The sequence below is a fragment of the Vigna umbellata genome, chromosome 1 (genome assembly GCF_029865625.1).
Source record: "Vigna umbellata cultivar VRB3 chromosome 1, Vumbellata_1.0, whole genome shotgun sequence".
Classification (NCBI taxonomy): Eukaryota; Viridiplantae; Streptophyta; class Magnoliopsida; order Fabales; family Fabaceae; genus Vigna; species Vigna umbellata.
The window spans coordinates 105,223,685-105,244,329 of NC_142165.1; the positions used below are offsets into that span (position 1 = coordinate 105,223,685).

General features: G+C 34.1%; 2 protein-coding genes across 4 annotated transcripts; one reads left to right on the plus strand and one right to left on the minus strand.

Moving 5' to 3' along the window:
• Nucleotides 1-5,013: 5,013 nt before the first annotated feature.
• On the plus strand, nt 5,014-6,151 carry LOC124846814 (protein LURP-one-related 6). Its single transcript, XM_047324169.2, has 3 exons — nt 5,014-5,415; nt 5,498-5,731; nt 5,823-6,151. Exons 1-3 carry the CDS (start codon nt 5,179-5,181, stop codon nt 5,964-5,966), a joined length of 615 nt encoding a protein of 204 aa, XP_047180125.1. The 5' UTR covers nt 5,014-5,178; the 3' UTR covers nt 5,967-6,151.
• Nucleotides 6,152-10,566: 4,415 nt separating this feature from the next.
• LOC124846815 (DUF1677 family protein (DUF1677)) lies at nt 10,567-12,703 on the minus strand. 3 transcript variants are annotated; one of them, XM_047324171.2, is made up of 2 exons: nt 12,065-12,703; nt 10,567-10,864 (listed from the first exon to the last, which is right to left on the minus strand). In XM_047324171.2, the coding sequence occupies exon 1, from the start codon at nt 12,503-12,505 to the stop codon at nt 12,068-12,070; it is 438 nt and encodes a 145-aa protein (XP_047180127.1). In that variant the 5' UTR covers nt 12,506-12,703; the 3' UTR covers nt 10,567-10,864; nt 12,065-12,067. The 3 variants fall into 3 exon arrangements, with proteins under 3 accessions (XP_047180127.1, XP_047180128.1, XP_047180126.1); XM_047324172.2 differs by lacking the exon at nt 10,567-10,864 and adding an exon at nt 10,884-11,516; XM_047324170.2 differs by lacking the exon at nt 10,567-10,864 and adding an exon at nt 11,792-11,958 and having other exon boundaries at nt 12,065-12,702.
• Between the last annotated feature and the right edge of the window lie 7,942 nt (nt 12,704-20,645).

A 20,645-nucleotide genomic window follows, 5' to 3' on the forward strand; every position in this document is an offset into this window, starting at 1 on the left:
ATCTTCAATTTTAATATATAATTTAAGATTTTTCGCTTTTACTTAGTCTTAAAAATTACATAAGGCGTTGGGTTTGACGAGTCCATCCATAAACTTGGATTGAAAATTTCTTTATCTTGTCAATTCGTTTTGTTTCGATTAATTCAGTCTATTCATTCAACGGATAAAAAATTTAAATAAAAAATAATTTAACAAATTAATTTTTATATTATTTTTTTAGTGTAGTTATATAATAAAATTGTAATTTAAATCATTAACCACTTACCAATTAAGTTTTAGTTATTATTTGTGAGGACCTGGAAAATTATAAGGCCATTGCGCCCTAGTTGGAGGCAGTCAGGCCCAGACTAAGGGAACCTTAACTTAGCCAGGGTCATTCCCCAAAAGCTAGAGTAAATCCATTTCTGCCTTTCCCTTTCTCTCTCTAAAAAGAAAACATTTTGCCCTAAACTCTTCTCTGCCTTCTCTCTAGATTTTTCAGCTCTTTGAACCGTTCAATCTTGGGTTGGAAGGTGCTCAGGCGTTCATCTCACCGAAGGCTTCCTTTTGAACCGATCGCATTTTCGATTGGACCAGTGGGTCAACTTTTCCCTTCTCTGTCTCCATTCTCAAACCTAGAACATGCAATGTTACTGGTTGTATGTTACTAGGGGTTTTATTTTATAATTTTTGGTTTGTTAAATCAAGCTCTAAGAGCTGTTACTGTCACCACCTTGGTGGTTTGTAGGGTTTGGTTCAGTTCTCAGTTAGTGAAATACCGTGAGGGAGCGTCTCTGTGAGCTTGGTAGTTCGACTTTGAGGTAAGGGGAGCTAGTTATTTTGTTTGAAATTAATTTGAGATATATGCATGTTAAGTCCTGAATTGGTGTGTTGATTTGAACTGTTATGTACTGTTTAGTTATGTTTTGTGATGAGCATGTTGATTTGTATCTGCTGGATGTGTGGAAGTTGTGTAACCATAGTGTGCTGAACATTGTTTGACTTGGATGAGCATTATGTTGGCTGTACTGAGTTTCTGGATTTGAATAAGATCTCTGGGAAATAATTAAAAAGGATGGTGAGTGGATACATGTACTACTTTAGGTTACTGTGAGGGAAATGGAGTACTAAAATTGGGTGAATGGGGTCTATAGTACTATAAGGCAATTAGGACTTGTTGAGAGCACTGTGTTGGTAGGATAGAAGAATCATAAAAACCTGAGTTGGCACATCCCTGATCATAGAGCAGCCCTGGCCTGGTCCAGTACGTTGTGACTAGTCATATGTGTTGGCGGCGAAGGTGAGACTGATGAGTTCAGACATCTGATTCTTCTCCGGTGACCAATTGGGCAGTTGGGATTGTTTAGTTGAGTCAATAGAACTGGTGAGGGGTCAGAGAACTGAGTAAGTCCTGAGATAATGGTTGAGATGAGAATGTGTTCATAAGTTTCAAGGATTGATGTTTTAAATGGTAAAACTGAATTTAATCACTTTACATTAGTGCTAGGGAGGGTTTGGATCATCTAGACAAGAAGAATTACCAGTAATAATCGAATAAGAGGTCTTAGAAATTAACCAAGAGTCCTAGAAATGGTAAGGGTTACTGTAAGTGAGTGATTATGCAGAATTCACGTACTGCAGATTATGCAGTGTCGCTATGCGAGTCCTCTCGCATAGCGAGACCCTGAAAAGGGGTGCTCACTGTTTTGGAAATTCACTGTGCGAGTTAGTGCGCTGTGCGAATTTCCAGAGGGTGATGCTCACTGTTTTTGGACTCGCCATGGCGAATCCTGTCGCTATGCGACTGGTGGTGGTTTAGGATCACTGCCTATTTAATTCGAAGAGCGAGTGGGGTGCACAGCGAGAGGTTTGAAGTTGATGTACGCTGCGAATTAATTCGCCATACGAAATAGGGTGCGCTATGCGAATTTTAGCGGTCCTTTTGTCTGGGAAATTCGCATAGCGCACAAGGGGGGTGCGCTGAGCGAATTATGTGTCGCAGGTTGAGTGTTTTTGGTGTTTTTGATGTTTTGGGAGTTCCGGAGGTCCGTTTTGGACGTTCTTTAGTTCGTTCTGGGGGTTTTTGACCCTTCCGGAGCCATTGGTGAGGGTCTCCAAGCTGTTTGAATTACTTAGGTATTGAACATTAAAAGTCCTAAAGAAATTTGTGTTAATAAGTGATGGTTTTGTGAAAGTATGTAATTTATGAGTTGTTTTTATGACATGGTTGATGTTGTATGATGATGTAAATGAATATGAAGAGGACATCTCGGGGAGAGATGGATGAAAGTGATGTGTGGGGTGATGATGTTGTTCTGTATAACTGTATGGAGCTTTGAACTGATATGTCTATCCCTACACTCGAAGCACTGTTCATACTCAGATAGAGGAGAGCAGTGTAAGTGGTGAGAGTAGAGGGAGGTCCTCGTCTATAGTCTTTGAGTTTAGACATAGACAGGTTGGGGGATTTACCTTGCTAGTGTTGGGGAGTGCCAGCTGAACTATGCAAGTGCAAAGACGACCAATAGTTCGACAGTTATACAAATCCGGATGAGTCGTGGAAGTGTGTGAGTCGTGGTTTAATGTGTATGCTTTAATTGTTCTTTTACACGTAACTAAGCATGATAACATGGATTGATTGTACTATATATCTATTGCTTGTTTACCTAGCTCACCCTTGCATTGTATGTGTTGCATGTGTTTGTCTTCTCCCTTGCGATGATCATCCAATCCTTTGGATGTGAGCAGTAGGTGATGATGTACCATTGGAGCAAGCTTTGGAAGTTGAGGAAGACCCAACCCCTAGTGCTTAGGATTTCTACTAGCTCTTATTTTAAATAGCTCTTTATTTTGGAAGACTTCTAGCCTTCATTTTATCATGATCAGTATTTTGGAAACACTCTTTAGGTCCCTTTGAATCTTTATTCAATCATGTATTTTGGAGAATTATGAACTTGTTCTTAAGTTTTAAGACTTCCCAGCCAGACTTGGATAACTGTACTCCTTAATCCTATCTATTGTGTACTCTTAACTGCTTTCTATTATTATAATCGATACATTCTACATATATACATTGCTATATATTTTGGGATGTCACATTATTTATAATAAATAACTTAACATATAAATATAGTAGTCATTTTAATTTGTCTAATTAAAAAGCATTAACTAATCAATTAAAATTTAAAAAAATATTTTAAAGGATTAAATATACTTTTAATATATATATATATATATATATATATGTATATAAACAAATCTTAAAAAATTGAAAATAAATTAAAAAAATTAAAAAAAAAATTACGAGACAAACTAGTCCAATGTCAATCCAATATGTGCAGAACAGGTTCTTACAAATAACTCATTTTTGTTTAAAAAAATAATATTATAACATACTTTTACATTTATTTTTTTTTATTTTTTAAAAAAGAAAAAAAAGTAATAAAAATAATATCAAATATGAATTTAGGTATTTCATAAAATATTTATTTTGTTTAACAGACCAATTCAATCCAACTCGTTTTTAATCGGTCAATATCATTTCGGACCAAATTGAATCACACACACCCTATTAAATCGCCTTTGTCGGGTAATTAAAGATATATTTTCTTTAAAATTGACGTTTGCCTTTTTCTTTTATTTTTTATCCAAAAAAGCACATTTGAACTTTGGTTACCCAAGCTGGAGACTAAAAACATAAAGAAAAAAACCAGTAATTTTCTTTTTTTTTCATTCATAAAACTTAAATTCGAAACCTTTTATATACTTTTTCAATTCTTTGACGGCTCAAACTCAAAACACTTAAATTATATCAAAAACCTTATTTTATAAATATATATATATAAAATCTGCCTCTCAGAAATTTTGATGATACGTGGACAATTTGCGCTGTTACTTTAATTATTTGTAATGCAACTAAACATAATCGTTACGTGCGTGTGACTTATGGTTAGTTGAGGGGCTGTAAATAATCAATGGAGGATAGTTTTTGCTAATTTTGCAGCATGTGTGCATTCTGCTGTATATTCTTCTGCAATGTTTTTTCTGCACTGCATCATAGTTTTAAGGTGTTGTTAAATGTAGGTACTGAACAGATGAATTGGAAATAGTTATGTTGAACTGTAATTTTTGCATCTTCTACCTTTTTCACGTTAAAAATGGTTACACAGGGTAAGAATCAATCTAGAAAGCATGAACACACCGTAAGTAATTTCTAGTTTCGCTATAAAGGTTTCGACTCAAATGACGATGCCATCAACCCAAAAATGCAGATCATAAAAATAATGTAGGTAAACAGACTTTAAAAAGGAATCTTCGTTATTGATTATTGATGTGGTTTGTCTCATTTATAGTAAAAGTTGTAAAGTGTAATAACGAATCATTATCAATGCCGATATAACTAAAAGGATTAATATTTAATTAATTACAGAGGGCATGGACTTCTGGAGCTATAGGATCATCTAATCAATATGTTATGATTAAGACACATGACCTTATCCAACAAAAAAATATAAGCTACATAGCCGTTTTTGTGTTTGTGGTCCAAGGTTTAGATAACTGAAAGCAACCTACCCAAGGCAGCCACGTGGACCAGAATCCCGAAACTAAGCGTGTGCATGAATCATACGTCACTGCGTCAACTTTACTAAAAAAGAGAATGGATCAAACTTTTCACATTTTGTGTTTACAAACAAAAATCTAAATTTACTTTCTCCTTTTCTTCCTAGAGTAGTATACACAAATAAAAAAGATAACAAAATCATACAATTTCAGAAGGGTAACATTACATTGTATTCGGATGGGTGAAGGAAGATGAAGAAGTGAAGAAAGAAACAGAAGAAGAGAAAATGAAATGAAGTGGCACACGACATCGTCATACACAGACAGATATTGAGCTGGGCTTACTGAAAGTGAAGGGAATTGGCCACTCTGTTAGATTCTGCTATCACTATTATGCACCCATTAAAGGCATTCACTTTTTTAAATTTGAGACGTGCAAGATTGCATTAAAACACTCATATTCCCCAAGGTGTTTCTACATCATAATCATCATCGAGAATGGTGGCATAAATAAAGCCACACACTTCCATCTAACTCCACAAGCTATCTCAATCCATGACTGGTAGAGATTCTTCCATCTGAAAGCTAAGACAAAGAAGGAACTCGATCGTTTCGGTTTTTGTTTTTTGAAACGATCAAATGACTACGAACACAAGCACGATGCCGATCGTTGGCAAACTGTACTGTTCATCGTCTCAGACGGTGCATGTGGTGAGGAAGAGGCCACACGTGGTGAATGGTGGTGGTTTTGTGGTGATGGATTCTAGTGCCCAGAGGGTTATGTTCAGGGTCGATGGTTGTGGTGTTCGTGGCAAAAAGGGAGACTTGATCCTAAGAGAAGGAGATGGAGACGCTTTGCTTCTCATGCTTCGGAAGGTATATTTATACTTTTACTTTCTTTTTTTTTTCTTGCGTCAAGAGTCGTGTTTGAAGAGGTTAATTTTGATGGAATGTGCAGGGAGGCATAGTGGAGGAGGCCTTGAGCATTTACAAGAAGTGGAAAGGTTACAGTTTAGACTACGAAGGATCACGGAAGCTGGTTTTCAGCTTGAGAGAACCGAATTCTTGTTTGTTTAAGAACAAGGCAATCAGAATCTCCACTAGGAACAGAGGCTGTGATTTTAAGATCAGTGGCTATTTCCCGGACAAGTGTTGTAGCATTGTTGACTCGAAAGGCAACGAGGTAGCACAGGTATTGGTTTCTTCAGTTGAGAATACGCATAATACAGTGTCAGATAAAAGTAGCATTGATTAAATGTGCTGATTCGTGATCTGTTTATTAGGTGAGGGTGATGAAGGAAGTGGAGGAGTTGATCCAAAACAAGGATTTGTATCATGTGGTGGTGAAAGCTGGGATGGATCAAGCTTTTGTTTTTGGAGTCATAGCTATTCTCGATCACATTTATGGAGAATCTACCCACTGCTAAATTCAGAACTCATCAGATATGCTCCGAGTTCTGTGATTTTTGATTTTGTATGTCGAATCGTGTAACCAAGTTGTGGTTGAAGAATTTGTCTTGTATAATGTGGAAAAATGTGGTTATTAAGGCGGTTTTCCTTGTATTAATTAGAGGAGGTTGTCTTGTTAAATAAAAGAAACATCCTTCTTTAATTCTTTTTCTCGTTTCGGTCCTTGTAGAAAGGGAACAGGGTATTGAAAAGGTAACAATATCCTTAACTTTTTCTTAATATTTTTCTTTTTTGCTTTCTAATCAGAAAATAATGTATTTACTATTTTTAAATATTAAAATAGTTTATTAAATGATAAGAAGAATTATAAATAATATTATAAGAAATTTAAAAATATATGACACGTGCAAATTATTTATATACTTTTTATAGGACTACATTATTTTTTATTGCTAGTTTACGTACTTATTGTTTTGGAGGCTTTTTTCCAAGTTTTTTTCCTGTATTTCCAACCTGTTTTAAATGACTAAACTGCCGGAGAATTTTTCTTTTATTTTCTCTTATAATTTTTATTCAACAAAATGGTGACCAAGTATAGTCTATGTCAAATAATAGTTATAATATCAAACACATTGTATTTAATACTCACCTTTAAAATTTGATTTCTTTATTAATTTAAAAGGATACTCATATCTTCTTATCTAAGATATATTAGGATGAGCATCAAATTTGTATTTCTTATACTTTTTACTCATTTCATATCCTAACAATACAAGAGTCTTTCTCTTATATTGACCATTTGTTTTATTAGATCTTCTAATGAAAACAAAAAAATTAAGATAAAAAAAAATAATATTTCAAACTCATTCAATTAACTCGTTATATGTGAAAAAATTATGATAAGTTGTAAATTAATTGTGTAATCTTTCATTCATATTTTATTTATAAAAGAAGATAATTTTGACATGAAGTAAAATTTACTCATGAATCCATTAAATTTAAAAATAATATTTCATTTTAGAATTTAATCACTTATCACGTAATATCACCGTTGAATGAATACCGTATAGTAATAATAATTAGAGATAAAAAAAACTATTGAAACAAAACAAGTAATTTAAAAAAAAATAAAAATAAAAACAAAATATTAAAAAGAATAAATATCAAATTTCAAAATTCGAGAGATGTTTCCTGGATTTCGAAAATCGAGAAACATGTTAACTGGATTTTGAACCAAACTTAACAAAAAGAAACATACATACCTGAAAGATGAATGAGATGAAATGAAGACCCACGAGTACTACTGTTGAACGAAAAAAAGAAGCTAAAGAAGTAAAAAGTAATGACTGCTTACTTAATTTATTTTTTATTTATATATGTTTACCGAAGGTTAACTTTATTTTCACATTTAAACTTAGAGGTGCACGAAGAAGACTTGAAAGTGGTGGAAGAATGCGCCCATCGTTTTGAGTTTTGAGATGCTTCCCAAAATCCACGATTTCGATTGCTTGTAGGGAAATGGGCTCCAAGCAATGTGGGCTGTTACTTTAATGGCCCATGGAAAGGGCTTTGCTTGATGTTGTATTTATGGCTTTTACTTCCAACATCTCAACAATTTCTTTGTGCAGACTCTCACATTTTTAGAATGACATTTTACCTTTTTAAAAGTTACTTCCGCATCACATATTCTGAAAATTTTCAAAGCAAGTTTTTCAAAATTTTCGAAATAAAAATTTTGAAACAAAATTTTCAAAACAAGATTTCTAAAATGCATGAAATACATTTCAGAATAAATTATATGAAAAAAAAAATTGAAATAAACTTTTTAAAGTCTTTCAGATTTAAAAAATATTTCCACATAAAATGTGTTCTGGAAATAATTTTAATTTCTATACCTTTTTTCTCATTTCTATATTTTTAGAAAAACCAATATTTTCAAATAACTCGTCAAACTCCATTCATATTAGTTGGGAGACTTCTTATATATATTAGAAGTCTGTATGCAAATTTTATTTTATAAGCTAGATTATTTTTAGAGTTAAATTAGATTTAAATTACACTTTTCTATTTTTCTGTAGTATCATGAATATAGAAAAATAGTCTGTCCTGACCTGACGAGGTTTTTCGAGTTATTGTATCATACTCTAAGATTTATTTTAGTCCTACGTTCAATATGTTTCAAGATTGACTAAAGATAGGTGTTAGATTTAAACGCTCAATTAATGGGTAAACTAAATGACAAAAGTAATTATTAGAATAATTTTCCGTACAACTAGATCTTGGTTTTTCTATATTGCATTCAGATGTTTCATAATCACTGGACTTGATATGCTGTTCTACGACAAAATATGGTGGCCTCCACTTCAGAGATTCCATATTTCTGATCTTTTTTTCTTTTTTTTTTTTTTTGCTTTGGGTTTGGCTTCTTAAAAACCTTCTTTTGCCTAAATACCAGTTCTTGAAAAAAGAAAACGGATGCCTTGAAGAGATGATCCAGCGCTGTTCGTGCGCTGAAAACTGGGCTTTGATTTTGATTTTACAGTGAAAACGAAGGTAATGAAAAGTCAAACTCTTCATCATGGTCTTCACATTTATATGATCATCGTCAAAGAATCCATTGACGTTGCCCAACATATATACCACCCAAATCAAACAAATTAGATCATTACAAGTATAAATTGCAGGCTTTTGTCACATCAAATTTCATTCTAATACTGATTAACATGGTGTCGATTAAAGACAAATATCAACGGGTTAAGTTAAACTTAAAACAAACTTTTTCTTAAGATGTATCAAAAATGAAACATATTTTAGTATGGTTAAATTATACTGACAAACTTATTTAAGATGTATCAAAATCATATGAAACATGTTTTATGGTTTGTTGTATTACTGTTATTGACATGTTATTAGACCATTACTAATGTGTAATCTTATGTTCGAATAATATGTCTTGAGACATGAGAACGTATGATATATAAGACACATTTATCATATATTAATAGGAACAACATCAACATTCAACACCAACATCAAGTAAATTGTCCTATAAATAGTGGCACACCAAGAATTGAGTTATGTGGGTTGAGATTTTCCTGTAAATTGCCGGTACAGAAATAGTATAGTCTTAATATAATTAATCTTGTAAAAGTATACAAGAGAGTCACTATTTTACAACATCATCAATTTATCTGCTCATAAACATATCACAAAATGAGATTAGTATACCTTTATAAAAAGGTATGTTCACCTTTTCAAAACAAATTGCTAAGATTCAATTTCTTTTCGACATCAACGAGAGTCACGAAAAGAATGGTATAAAGTTATTTTATGTATTATTTTAGACATCCCCTTTTTTCCCTTCTGAATGATGAATAAAAAACTGAATATAATGGCACTGACACTGTCCTTGTACTGTTCCTGCATATGCAAGTGTGCTCAAGTCATAGAGAAAGAAGAGTCTCTTATTTCGAAGCTCTTTAATGTTATTGATCGTTGTTGTCAATGTAGGGTCACAGAAATCACGTAAAGGAAAACCAATGATGATTGGCACGTTTAGTTCCTGTTTAGCAGTAAGGTACGAGTAGAAAAATGGGGACAGAAGTTGGTTATGATGGTCTTGACAAGGGATAACTGATATTTGAAAATATTTTTTTTAATAACATTTTAATATTTATATTGATACAAAATTATTTCATAATCAATAATGATAATCATAAATATTAATATCAATAATAACAAAATGATACATGTTAAAATATTATAAAAAAATATTATTAAAGTATTATTATCTCTGACTTATGATATTAATTAGGCCATTTTTTCACTAAGGGTGGACGTGCACGAGGAATAGAACGCAGATTGATTTCATGAGCACCAAGAGAGGGGGTTAGGTAAACTACCTTTTAAACAAACTGCATAATTGGAAATCATTTCGGTGACCCATGAAATGATGGATTCCATTCAGTAATAAAACACTTCACCATTTGTTTTTTATTCAGCAATGGTGCTAATTTATGAGGCAATACAATAACAGGGACAACAAGTTTAATGTACCAAATTTGGTTCTTTGAAAATACTCTTCTTCACATGGAAACCAGTGCCTTTATATGGGTGTATATTTTTCAGTCTTGTTTTACTTGAAAGTTACTGTTAGGATAAAACAAAAAACAAATACGAGAGAACTTGGTTTGGTCTAAATAATATCTTACCTTCAGGTTCAAAGTTTCTACTTCTTCAAACTCTCTCTAGTCTGTTACCAGAATAATACTCTGCATTTATTGCCTTTGATTCTGGTTTTGAACCATTGGAAACTCATCTCAATGCTTATTTGCTTCTGACATTCGTTTATCTTATACTTTCTAGCATTAAATTAAGATAATCCTCATGCTGTCTACACGTATGTCTCAAGATCTGCCACTGAGAAATTGTGGTTAGACACCACAATACGCGACCTTGTAAGTCGTTGACTCTCTTAATTTTTTTTAATGTACCTATATGTAGTAAAATAGTAGATGATTTTGGTATTTTACTCTAACAGAAACACGTAAACACAAACTTTGAAAATGTGTTCGAGCAAAGTTAACTAGCTGGAAGAAACGTAAAGTGAACGAGCTCTTGTTTAAATATTTTTATCTTTTTATCTTCGAGTGAATGAGCTCCAAGTCTTCAATAAAAACACGCAAATGGCAATAAAACGACATATGATATAATTAATAATGTTCCGATTTGTTGGATGTGTATACTTGACCCCACTTGTTTTCTTTGTCAGTTTCGGTGTATATCATGTTACAATTTGCAGAAAACTCCTGGAGAAGAAGATGCACCCCGAAGGTTCACATCAGACACAACACAACCATGTTGTTCTTTGTCAATAAAGAGCTCTAATGCCAAAGGATCCAAGTGGACGATCACACTGTAAAAGTTACAAAAAGTTATACCCCTGAACGCATGAAATGCAAAGCAATGCAATTCAGGTATGAAAAAAGCAATGCATCACAAGACATTCGGATAGAAGCACAAGAAAAGGAACATAAGATGAAAGATGTGCAACTTTTTGCAGCTTCAATCCAGTCCAGTGTATTTTTTCTGTGACCCAAATTCTGATCTAAACTTTGGCTCGCATACTCATACTAACTGTAGCTTGGAAATGCTAAACTTTTCCAACAAAAGCGATGGCTCTTTCACTGGAGGGAAATTTCCCTGCACCTTCCTCTTGTGTAAATATCTCATGCAAAATGCCCCCATTTAAACAACTTTCCTTAATATCTTTCTTTTTATTATTATTATTATCAAAATGAAGGCATCACTGTTAAATGGCCATGCTGCAAATTGACACAAACAGCTAAGCACACCTGTAATTATTAGCTTGGAAAAGGTTGAAGATTCTCATATTCTTTTAAGCTTACAGCTATAGCCATTGAAAGAAAAAAATGGTTCCTTTTCAGGACTGCTTGAGCATTGAGCCAGCCATCATAATCGAAACTTTGCGCTGTCTTTTTGTTCTGTTCTGATTCAAATTCAGCAGTTGCAAGACTTTTCAGCTTTATTTCCTTAAAGCAGATTTCCTTTACAACCTCAATGCCAAAGTTAAACATAACAAATTAACAGCATACGGAAATACGTTGAACCAGAATGGAGAAACAAAAATCCGCTCGAAATATTCATCAAGTTTTATGCTCTTTAGGATGGTTTCTTACGTGCTTTCAGTATTATATTTCAATCAAAATTTCAGTTTTACTTTAATAATCTTCGGCATAGTAAAGATTAGCATCAGAAAACAGTACTAGAAACACACGAAAAATGTATCTAAATTTTGCTTTTTCAAGAAAACACCGAGAAGGGAAACAGATTAGAAGAACTCAATTTATGAATTTGATAATCAGTCTGTATATACATTAAAGATCATAGAAAAAAGGAGCTAGTATTAAAGTCATCATGGGATAAATCCCTGAATCAATCTAAGCATAAAGGGGCAGTGTTAGAGCCTTTGTTGTAGATTTCTAAAACCTGTCACAGTCACAGAAAAACATTTACACACAGAGTATTCAATTATATGCTTCATGCTTAACCTGCAACTGCAAGAGCCTAAAACAAAACAGAAAAAAGAACAGACCTTTTAGCCGGAGATTGAAGAGAAGCAACTCTCCGATCGAATCAATTGCAGGGCTTTAACCCCGAGAGCTCCAGTGGAGTTCGATCGGAGAGGCTTGGGAGAATCGAGGCTCCGGCGGAGGAGGCGTCCCATGGCGAAGATGGGGTGCTCAGTTTCGTTGAGAACGGTGGATGATCGGAACTCTCTGCAGAAAGTGATGTGGCGGTCCAGGGCTTCTTCGGTGGTGATGACACTTTCTGATCTCACCACCTCGTGTTTCACAGCCTCCACGCACAGCCCACAGAGCCACCGACCCTGGTACCTCTGACGCACCCTCGAGATGTACGCAGGCGTGCATTCCTCTGTGAACCCGCACGAGTCGCATTTCACACACTCCACTTCCACCTGAGACACAATTTTCAGTGAGGACGAACTCTGAGTCTCCGACCCTGAAATCGCCATGCCTTGTTGGTGTTGCCGGAACAGAACTTGCAAGATCACACACACCCTCTCTTTCTCTCTCTCTCTCTCTCTCTCTCTCTCTCTTTCTCTTTTTTGTTTCTCTCTTAATAATGATATGGTGAAGGGAGGAAGGGAGGGAGTCAACACAGATTTTTGTTGTCCTATGCTAAGACACTAATGTTAGAAAACTGTGTCACACAATAACTTATTTCTTAGTATAAATAAATACGTCCATATATAATATCAGGGTCCTTCAAATGGATTAGACATGAGTCACTCACCACCTTTTAACTTGTCACTTTGGTGTTTTCTGTTGCCACGTGTCTCTCCAAGCATATCGCAGCATGGACAACCAGCGAGATTGTCTGGTAGTAGATCGCTGTCACTTTGTTTCATTTGGCCACATTTTTCTGATTTTTTAACCCTTTTAGTTTATCTTGTTAATCCGATAAACAGAAACTTAGAAAAATATAATGAGACTTTTACATGTAGGCCTCCAAACTTGTGCCATCTCACTCCTCTCTGTCTCGTACATTTTTGGTAATTGCCACTGCTCATCGGAAACTATAGTGTAATTAGGTGCATTTCTTTTTCTCTGGGCAAGAAATGAGTTTAATGTCCACTCTAGGAAGCATTTGACTCAATTTTGATCGAAATTCGTTTCACTTGGTCGCCAATTACAATATAGTTACTTGTACGTATATGCCAAGGAAGTTTCTTTTCTTTCGATCCGTGGTCGTATTATTCATTGTTATTTGCTAACTTGTAGGCATTCATTGTCAATTATATTTTCACATGTGAAAAACAGATTATTGTCTTAACTTGTTTAATGTCTCTTCTCGACTGATGCAGGCGTCGATCAAACATTTCATACATATAATATAATATATGTCTCTTTATGTGTGTGTTTATGGAAGGATGGATTGTGTCTTTACTATTGAAGCAGTGACTATAATTTTAATTTGACCCTTAAGGTAGGCGTGACGTGTGTTACAAAGTTAGTGCTATTAAATGTCGAACTGCACTTGGTATGGTTATTTTTCAACTGCACCCGCCATTCTATTCTGGTTTATTCACCTGCCTTTTACAGTGTCACGTTGTTCAATTAATGTAGATATCAGCCAGCCATCAAGTTTATTAGAGGAAAACAGTTCACACCAAAATCAAGTGGTTTCCATGTGTTTAACTGTTGATTAGTAGATTCCGAGGTAGGAAAAACATGAACTGGTTAATGAATCATTGGTTGACTTTCCTTGAGACAGAAGTTCATTATATGTGGCAAAGGACCAACATCCAAATTACATGAGAACTGCAAGTTTTATTTGCTGTCATACCACATTTTAAATATCTTGGAGTCTTATGGATAGTTAACGTAGTAGCTCTTAGAGTTTTGAATAGTTGATAAATTGTATTATTGATTGCATGAATAACAAAACAATAACACAAGTGAATCAGTTTATTCACAAAGTTGTCAACAAAATATTTGACTTCTTACATATTAATCCAAGCTTACTCGAGATGCACATTCACTTTTATATTTTGCTCACCAGAAGCAACTACTACTACAAATTGCATATTATATTGTCTCAATCTTTCCAATGAAACGCTACAAGAATATAAGGCGTTCTTATGCATGAAACTCTCACTGACAAAAAGACATGGCATAATTCTCATTATGAGCTGGGAGCTTTCATTTTTTGACAGTTTGTTAGCTTTTTTTCCTTTCAAGTTGATACTAGAGGGGTATTTAACTTACTGTAGTTCATCTTTAAATGCGACAGTTCGTTAAACATGCCTTAAGCAAGTGGCAGATGTGGCCTTTGAAGCTTGGGAATCAGATTGCTCCTAAGTGAGTATCTCATTCATTGTATGAAAATGACATCGATCACAGCGACTTCAAATTAGCCTTGTGCAATTCTAGATCGATGTAGACACATTGAGAAGTTGCCATCGTGATATTTAGGTGAGACTACTCCTTCTCTGCAGAAGACCTGGACCTGCAGAAGAGGTTAACGTGACAAACCAGAGTACAAGTCTCCCATGGGAAGAAGTGTATATATTTCTTATTCAATTATTCCTCAAACAGAATTGTCTCTGAAAGAAAATAGACTTTGGACTTGCATTCACTAACAAGAGTAAGACTGTAATCGATAAGAAGGGAAGGAATCTTTTCCTATTGGGACCAGTGCTACAAATGATACATCAAAGAGTGGTGCCTTTTGAGATGCATGCATTAATATTACTTTCAAGACTTTTTGTACATGGTTGGAGACAAAATATTGAAGTAGTGTCTGTTAGTGATTTGTGAGCAACCTGCACTGGTCCCTTTCAGCATGGTATTTTAGGTTGAGTCAAAATCTGGAGTTAGTGATTTCCTTGCCAGTAGGCATAAAATTGAAGGCCAAGAGACCCCTGGTCCATGTGGTTGGCCCCATGACTGCAACACTCATCATATCCAGAACCAAAGGGTTCTGCTGGCAATCTGCTATGGTGTACAGATTTTTAAGGTGACACTTGAATATTCCTATTTTGAATGCAGCCACCGGCTATAAATCTCTCAAGGTTTGAACCAGGTTTATAGACTATATGATGTTGTTTAATTATTGAGAGTGCTTTTAGCATCAAACTTGGTCTCTCTCTCAACTACTTCTCATTTTGGTGTGCTAATAATAGATGCAGTTACAAGCATGTTAACTTGGTTTCTCACTTAAGATGTAACTTCTAACTGAAAAACTAATGTAGTTTCAACACTTCGTCTAAACGTAATTTCTCACTACTTTTCAACGATTTTTCAAACAGACAGTGTGCACAATGAAGTTCGGAAATGGGCAGACTTATTTCTTGATGATATTTCCCTGTCCTCTCTCGTTATCTGACGCCTCAAAAGGAGTGCTATTTTGTGTGTTATTCTATATCGGGAAGCAACCCATCAAGCTTTATTTAGCTATGATGCTTCTGACGAGTCTTTCTGGTCATTTTACATCAGATAATATGAGTATGGATTATAAGCATATCTACAAAATAAAGGGTTTATAGTCACTAAACAAGAAGATTCAAGCAGTATAAACATGATGTTGAATTAGTCTTCTTCAAAATCAATTCCATGCCTACCTTTGTGATTCTAAAGGAGTAGGATCTGTGCACAGCACCATGGTATCCAAACACCTAGTGCTTCATTTCCAAGGATAACTAATATATATGGACAAAGTAGTCAACAAGGAAATGGTTATGCAGGTGTATAGCAATTGATTGCAATGATTATCAGAAAGTCTGGTGATCATATGGGAAGGTAATGTTTTCTATGAACTCAGTTTTTCTACTTCATTAAAAAGAAGATTGCAGCATGCATAGATTTGGTAACTGACAGGTCCAGCTTTTCATTAATAAGGGTGTGTTCACTTTGTATCAGGCATCTTATGATATGTAAAAAGATGCATGTACTGCACGAAAAAAAAGGAGTATACTGTAGTGTCCTTGATATCTTAATTTTTGTGCCCTTTTTTCCCTCGTCAGATCTGGAACCACATTTCTGTAGTGAAAGAGTTTGTGGATTTCGAACATCACTTAATACTACTGCTATTACTTCTCACTGTAACAAGAAAAATTAGATAATGTAAATTTAGCAGTGATATTCCATAACATACCTGCTAATTCCGTTCTACCCTCCAGAAATGTGAAATGAAACTCTGTCATAATCATCTGATAATGCATTCCCTCAAAATAAATAAGGAGAAATTTGTTATCAGAAACCATGAAGGGTAAATAGCTGCATATTATTCTAAGGTTTGTGAATTTTCTCATGTAACATTAATGAGATCCAACAATAAAAAAACGCAATAGCACAGGTGGCAGAAAAATCTCACCAAATGTAGATTGGGCCAACTGAAAGGGAGACACGAAAAAATAATGGCACATGACTCTTTTATAAAATTAATGTTATATAACTAAATTCAAATTTATTTTCAAAGATTAAATATAGTAACATGTTTTCATGAATGACATACACACTTTTACATTTTATTTTTGAATTAAATAATTGAGATGCATTTTTCATAATTTTAAATATCTTGTTTTATTCTATATATATTATATAGCGGCGATCTTAATATATATATATAGTTTGCTAACGCGCCTGTTTAGTACATTTTATCAATGTGTACCCGGTTTTAATAGACAAAAATACCGTATATATCATGGATTCTAAGTTTTAAGGTTAAACGTTTTAATAATTTTCATTCTCAAAACTAGAAAAAAAGAAACTCTCCAAATCTTTACTTACCTCTCTCATTCTTCTCAATCTTTTTTCTTTTATCTCTCTCACTCTAACATTTTCTCTGTCATTTGTCATTCCCACTGTAGCCCCAATTGAAAAAAATTAGAAACACTTGTCGTTAAACAATTTGCCTTTGTAAAGAGTTGAGTCATTGACATATTCACCTTCAAGCAAAGGTTCATTCAAGATCTCATTATGGTTAATGAAAAGTCATTATAAAATCATTTTCGGTAAGAAATTGTTTAACAACGAGTGTTCCTAATTTCCAGGCCAATTATCAATTCCTTTGATGTCATTATGCTTGTGAAAATTAGATAAAATTAGATAAAACAAAAATTATAAAATGAAAATTCATTATAAAATCAATTTTTTTTGTAAGAAAGTATTTCTGATTTTTTTCAGGTCAATTATCAAATCCTTTATGCTTGTGAAAATTGGAAAAAATAGTGCTTTTGATTTTTTTTCCAGCCATAGGATGACATTTTTTTTATAAATGAAAATTATTAAAATACCCTTAACATTAAAACTTAGAATTCATGATATATAAGAGTATTTTTGTCTACTAAAACCCGGTACATATTGTTAAAATGTACCAACTGAAAAACAGGCCTACGCGCGTTAGCAAATATATTTTTGTCTACTAACACACACACACACAACACACACACACACACACACGCACACACGCACACACGCACACACGCACACACGCACACACGCACCCCCGCACACGCACACACGCGCACACGCACACACGCACACACGCACACACGCACACACGCACACACGCACACACGCACACACGCACACACGCACACACGCACACACGCACACACGCACACACGCACACACGCACACACGCACACACGCACACACGCACACACGCACACACGCACACACGCACACACGCACACACGCACACACGCACACACGCACACACGCACACACGCACACACGCACACACGCACACACGCACACACGCACACACGCACACACGCACACACGCACACACGCACACACGCACACACGCACACACGCACACACGCACACACGCACACACGCACACACGCACACACGCACACACGCACACACGCACACACGCACACACGCACACACGCACACACGCACACACGCACACACGCACACACGCACACACGCACACACGCACACACGCACACACGCACACACGCACACACGCACACACGCACACACGCACACACGCACACACGCACACACGCACACACACACACACACACACACACACACACACACACACACACACACACCGTATGTTTTTATTTGTTAATCATACGTTAAGCTTAAAAACTTATTTTATCTTTATATTTAACGTTTTCATTCAACTATTTCTATATTCAATTTTAAATAAATTGAGTTTCTATTTTGAAAAAAAAAAAACTTAACGTGTCTCTCTCATGTATTAGAATTTTGGTTATTTTTTATTTAGAAAATTCCTTTACTTTGTTTCCTTCCTCCATCTTTCTCTGCCTCCTTTCACTTTCCACCATTCTCTTTCTCTTTTTTCTCATTTCTTTTCCTCTTAAGATTTTTAGTATTCATGGATTGTTCAAAATCATGTTAGAGTTGAATGTGTTTGTTTGCTGTGTGTGGGTTATTATCCACTTGAAATTTAAATTCGTAGAAATGTGTATAAGGTGTTTAAGGAATTTTTTTATAGTATTTAAAAAGATGGAATGAGACGGAGTGATCTTTTGTAGATGGTACAGGAAAGTGATGGGCGATTGATGAAGGTGGAAGGAGCGAAGGAAGATGAAGAAAGAAAACAAAAAAGAAAATAACAACAAATAAATATAGAAATTCTAGGCAGGAGATAATTCAAATTTTAAGAGGTTCCAACTATATTAATATCAATTTAATGAAATCGTCGCAATAATTGTTTTTTATAAATAAAAATAAAAACTCAATTAAATAAAAAATAAATATAAAAACAATTGGAAAAGTACCAATTACTAATCAAGCCTTACAAATTATAAATATATAATATATTCTCATATATTATTAGTTTCACAAATATTTAAGAAAAAAAATATAAATTCATATATTCGTTATCTCAATAAAGATTCAAAGGATTATATCATCATACACTCATATTTTACATCAATAAATAATTAAATAGTTATGACATCTCCCTAAAGACATACATAGCAATAGCAAGTTCTACAAAAAAAAAACTAACTTATGACTTAGACTTATATGAAAGTCTAATAGTCTATCAACCGTTACTTAAGAGTGGATAAACTGCACTATTTACACTGTATTATAAACCCATTACAATTAACTATCTGAACTGAACTTTTTTTTAGTTCAGTTAACTGCAATACACTTCGTAAACTGTTTTGTGAAAACAATTCAGAATTAAAGCTAAATGATGTTGAAAACAGTTTTCAATTCCAGGTAATTACAGTTCTCAATTAAAGCTAAACATAAGAGTTTTCATTCCCATAAGAGTTGCTTCTTCCAATCTCCACACAGTCTTTTCTGCTTTGTATGATCTCCATCAGCAGAGTCTCCACCTCCATCTTCAAACACTTTATCTCTCTGTTATACTTGCTTGGGAAAAACCTACACACACAGATGAAAAAGGTGGGGGACAGGGATAGACAAATGCTTTCAGATAAAACAATAAAGATGGAATAAGACCGACACAACCATAATGCTAACCATGGAATAACAAATATAAATGTGATTATTCACATGCTTCGGGATAAAAAAGCAAGGAATCCAATCCACATTTCTATCTCGTATAGAACCGAACACTGCATGTAGAATTAGAATAGCACAAAGTTAATCTATAATTGTTACAGTTTTCACGTTTCTAAACGTGCTTTTTTCTTTCTTTTTTTTTTAACTTTTTGACGAGTTTCCAAACACGCCATGGATCTTTTTGTGAAGAGAAATCAAAAGGGTGGCTTAGAAAAGTGTTTGAGGTGAGAAACCTGCTTCCGGGAAAGCAAAGATGACGACTTGCTTGAGCACAAAAATTACTCTACAGACCCAGATTTACTAAATCAGTTAACAAGTGTTTGCATAATTGTTATATAAATGTATACTAACCCTCCATATAGCTTGTTGGTATACGAGGATATAGAGCCATAGCCATTTCTCCAATGTATTGCATATAATTAAACCTAAGAAAAAGTATTAGAGACACATTTTTAAAATAAAACTGGAATGAATGGGATGTAAGGCAGAAAACAAATGAAACTGTGATTGAGAAAAGAGATATAAACCTAAACTGCAGTTAACTGCACTGAATGTAAAATGGTTCAATATTTTTAAATTGTATTATTAATTAGTTTAATTAGTTTTTAGTTAACTGTATTATTAGTTTTTTAGTTAACTATAGTATTTTAAGTTAACTCTGCCCGCCCTACCGTTACTCACTGCACTTATAATTCTATCTACCCAAACTTGATTTAAGAACATCATTTACCTTTTTACCATCTTATATTTTAATTCACTTTATTTAAATAATACAAAACGCAAACCAAGTCAAACAACCATAATAAGTATTTATCATTTCTCATCCAATTTAATAATTATATATTTCAATCCATACACATTAAATTTATTCACATCTTATACAAATAACATATCATTCAACCATCACCATCTCTAAACATGCATTTTAAAAATTATAACATAAGTTATATATATATATATATATATATATATATATATATATATATATATATATATATATTTGGAAAAAAGATAATTAACACCAACTTTCTCTCAATCAAATAAACAATTCTTAAGAAAAGAAAAAAATTATTTGGTTTGTTCCTTGCTTAAGTGTCCAAAAGAGCGTTTTGAATATCCAAATTC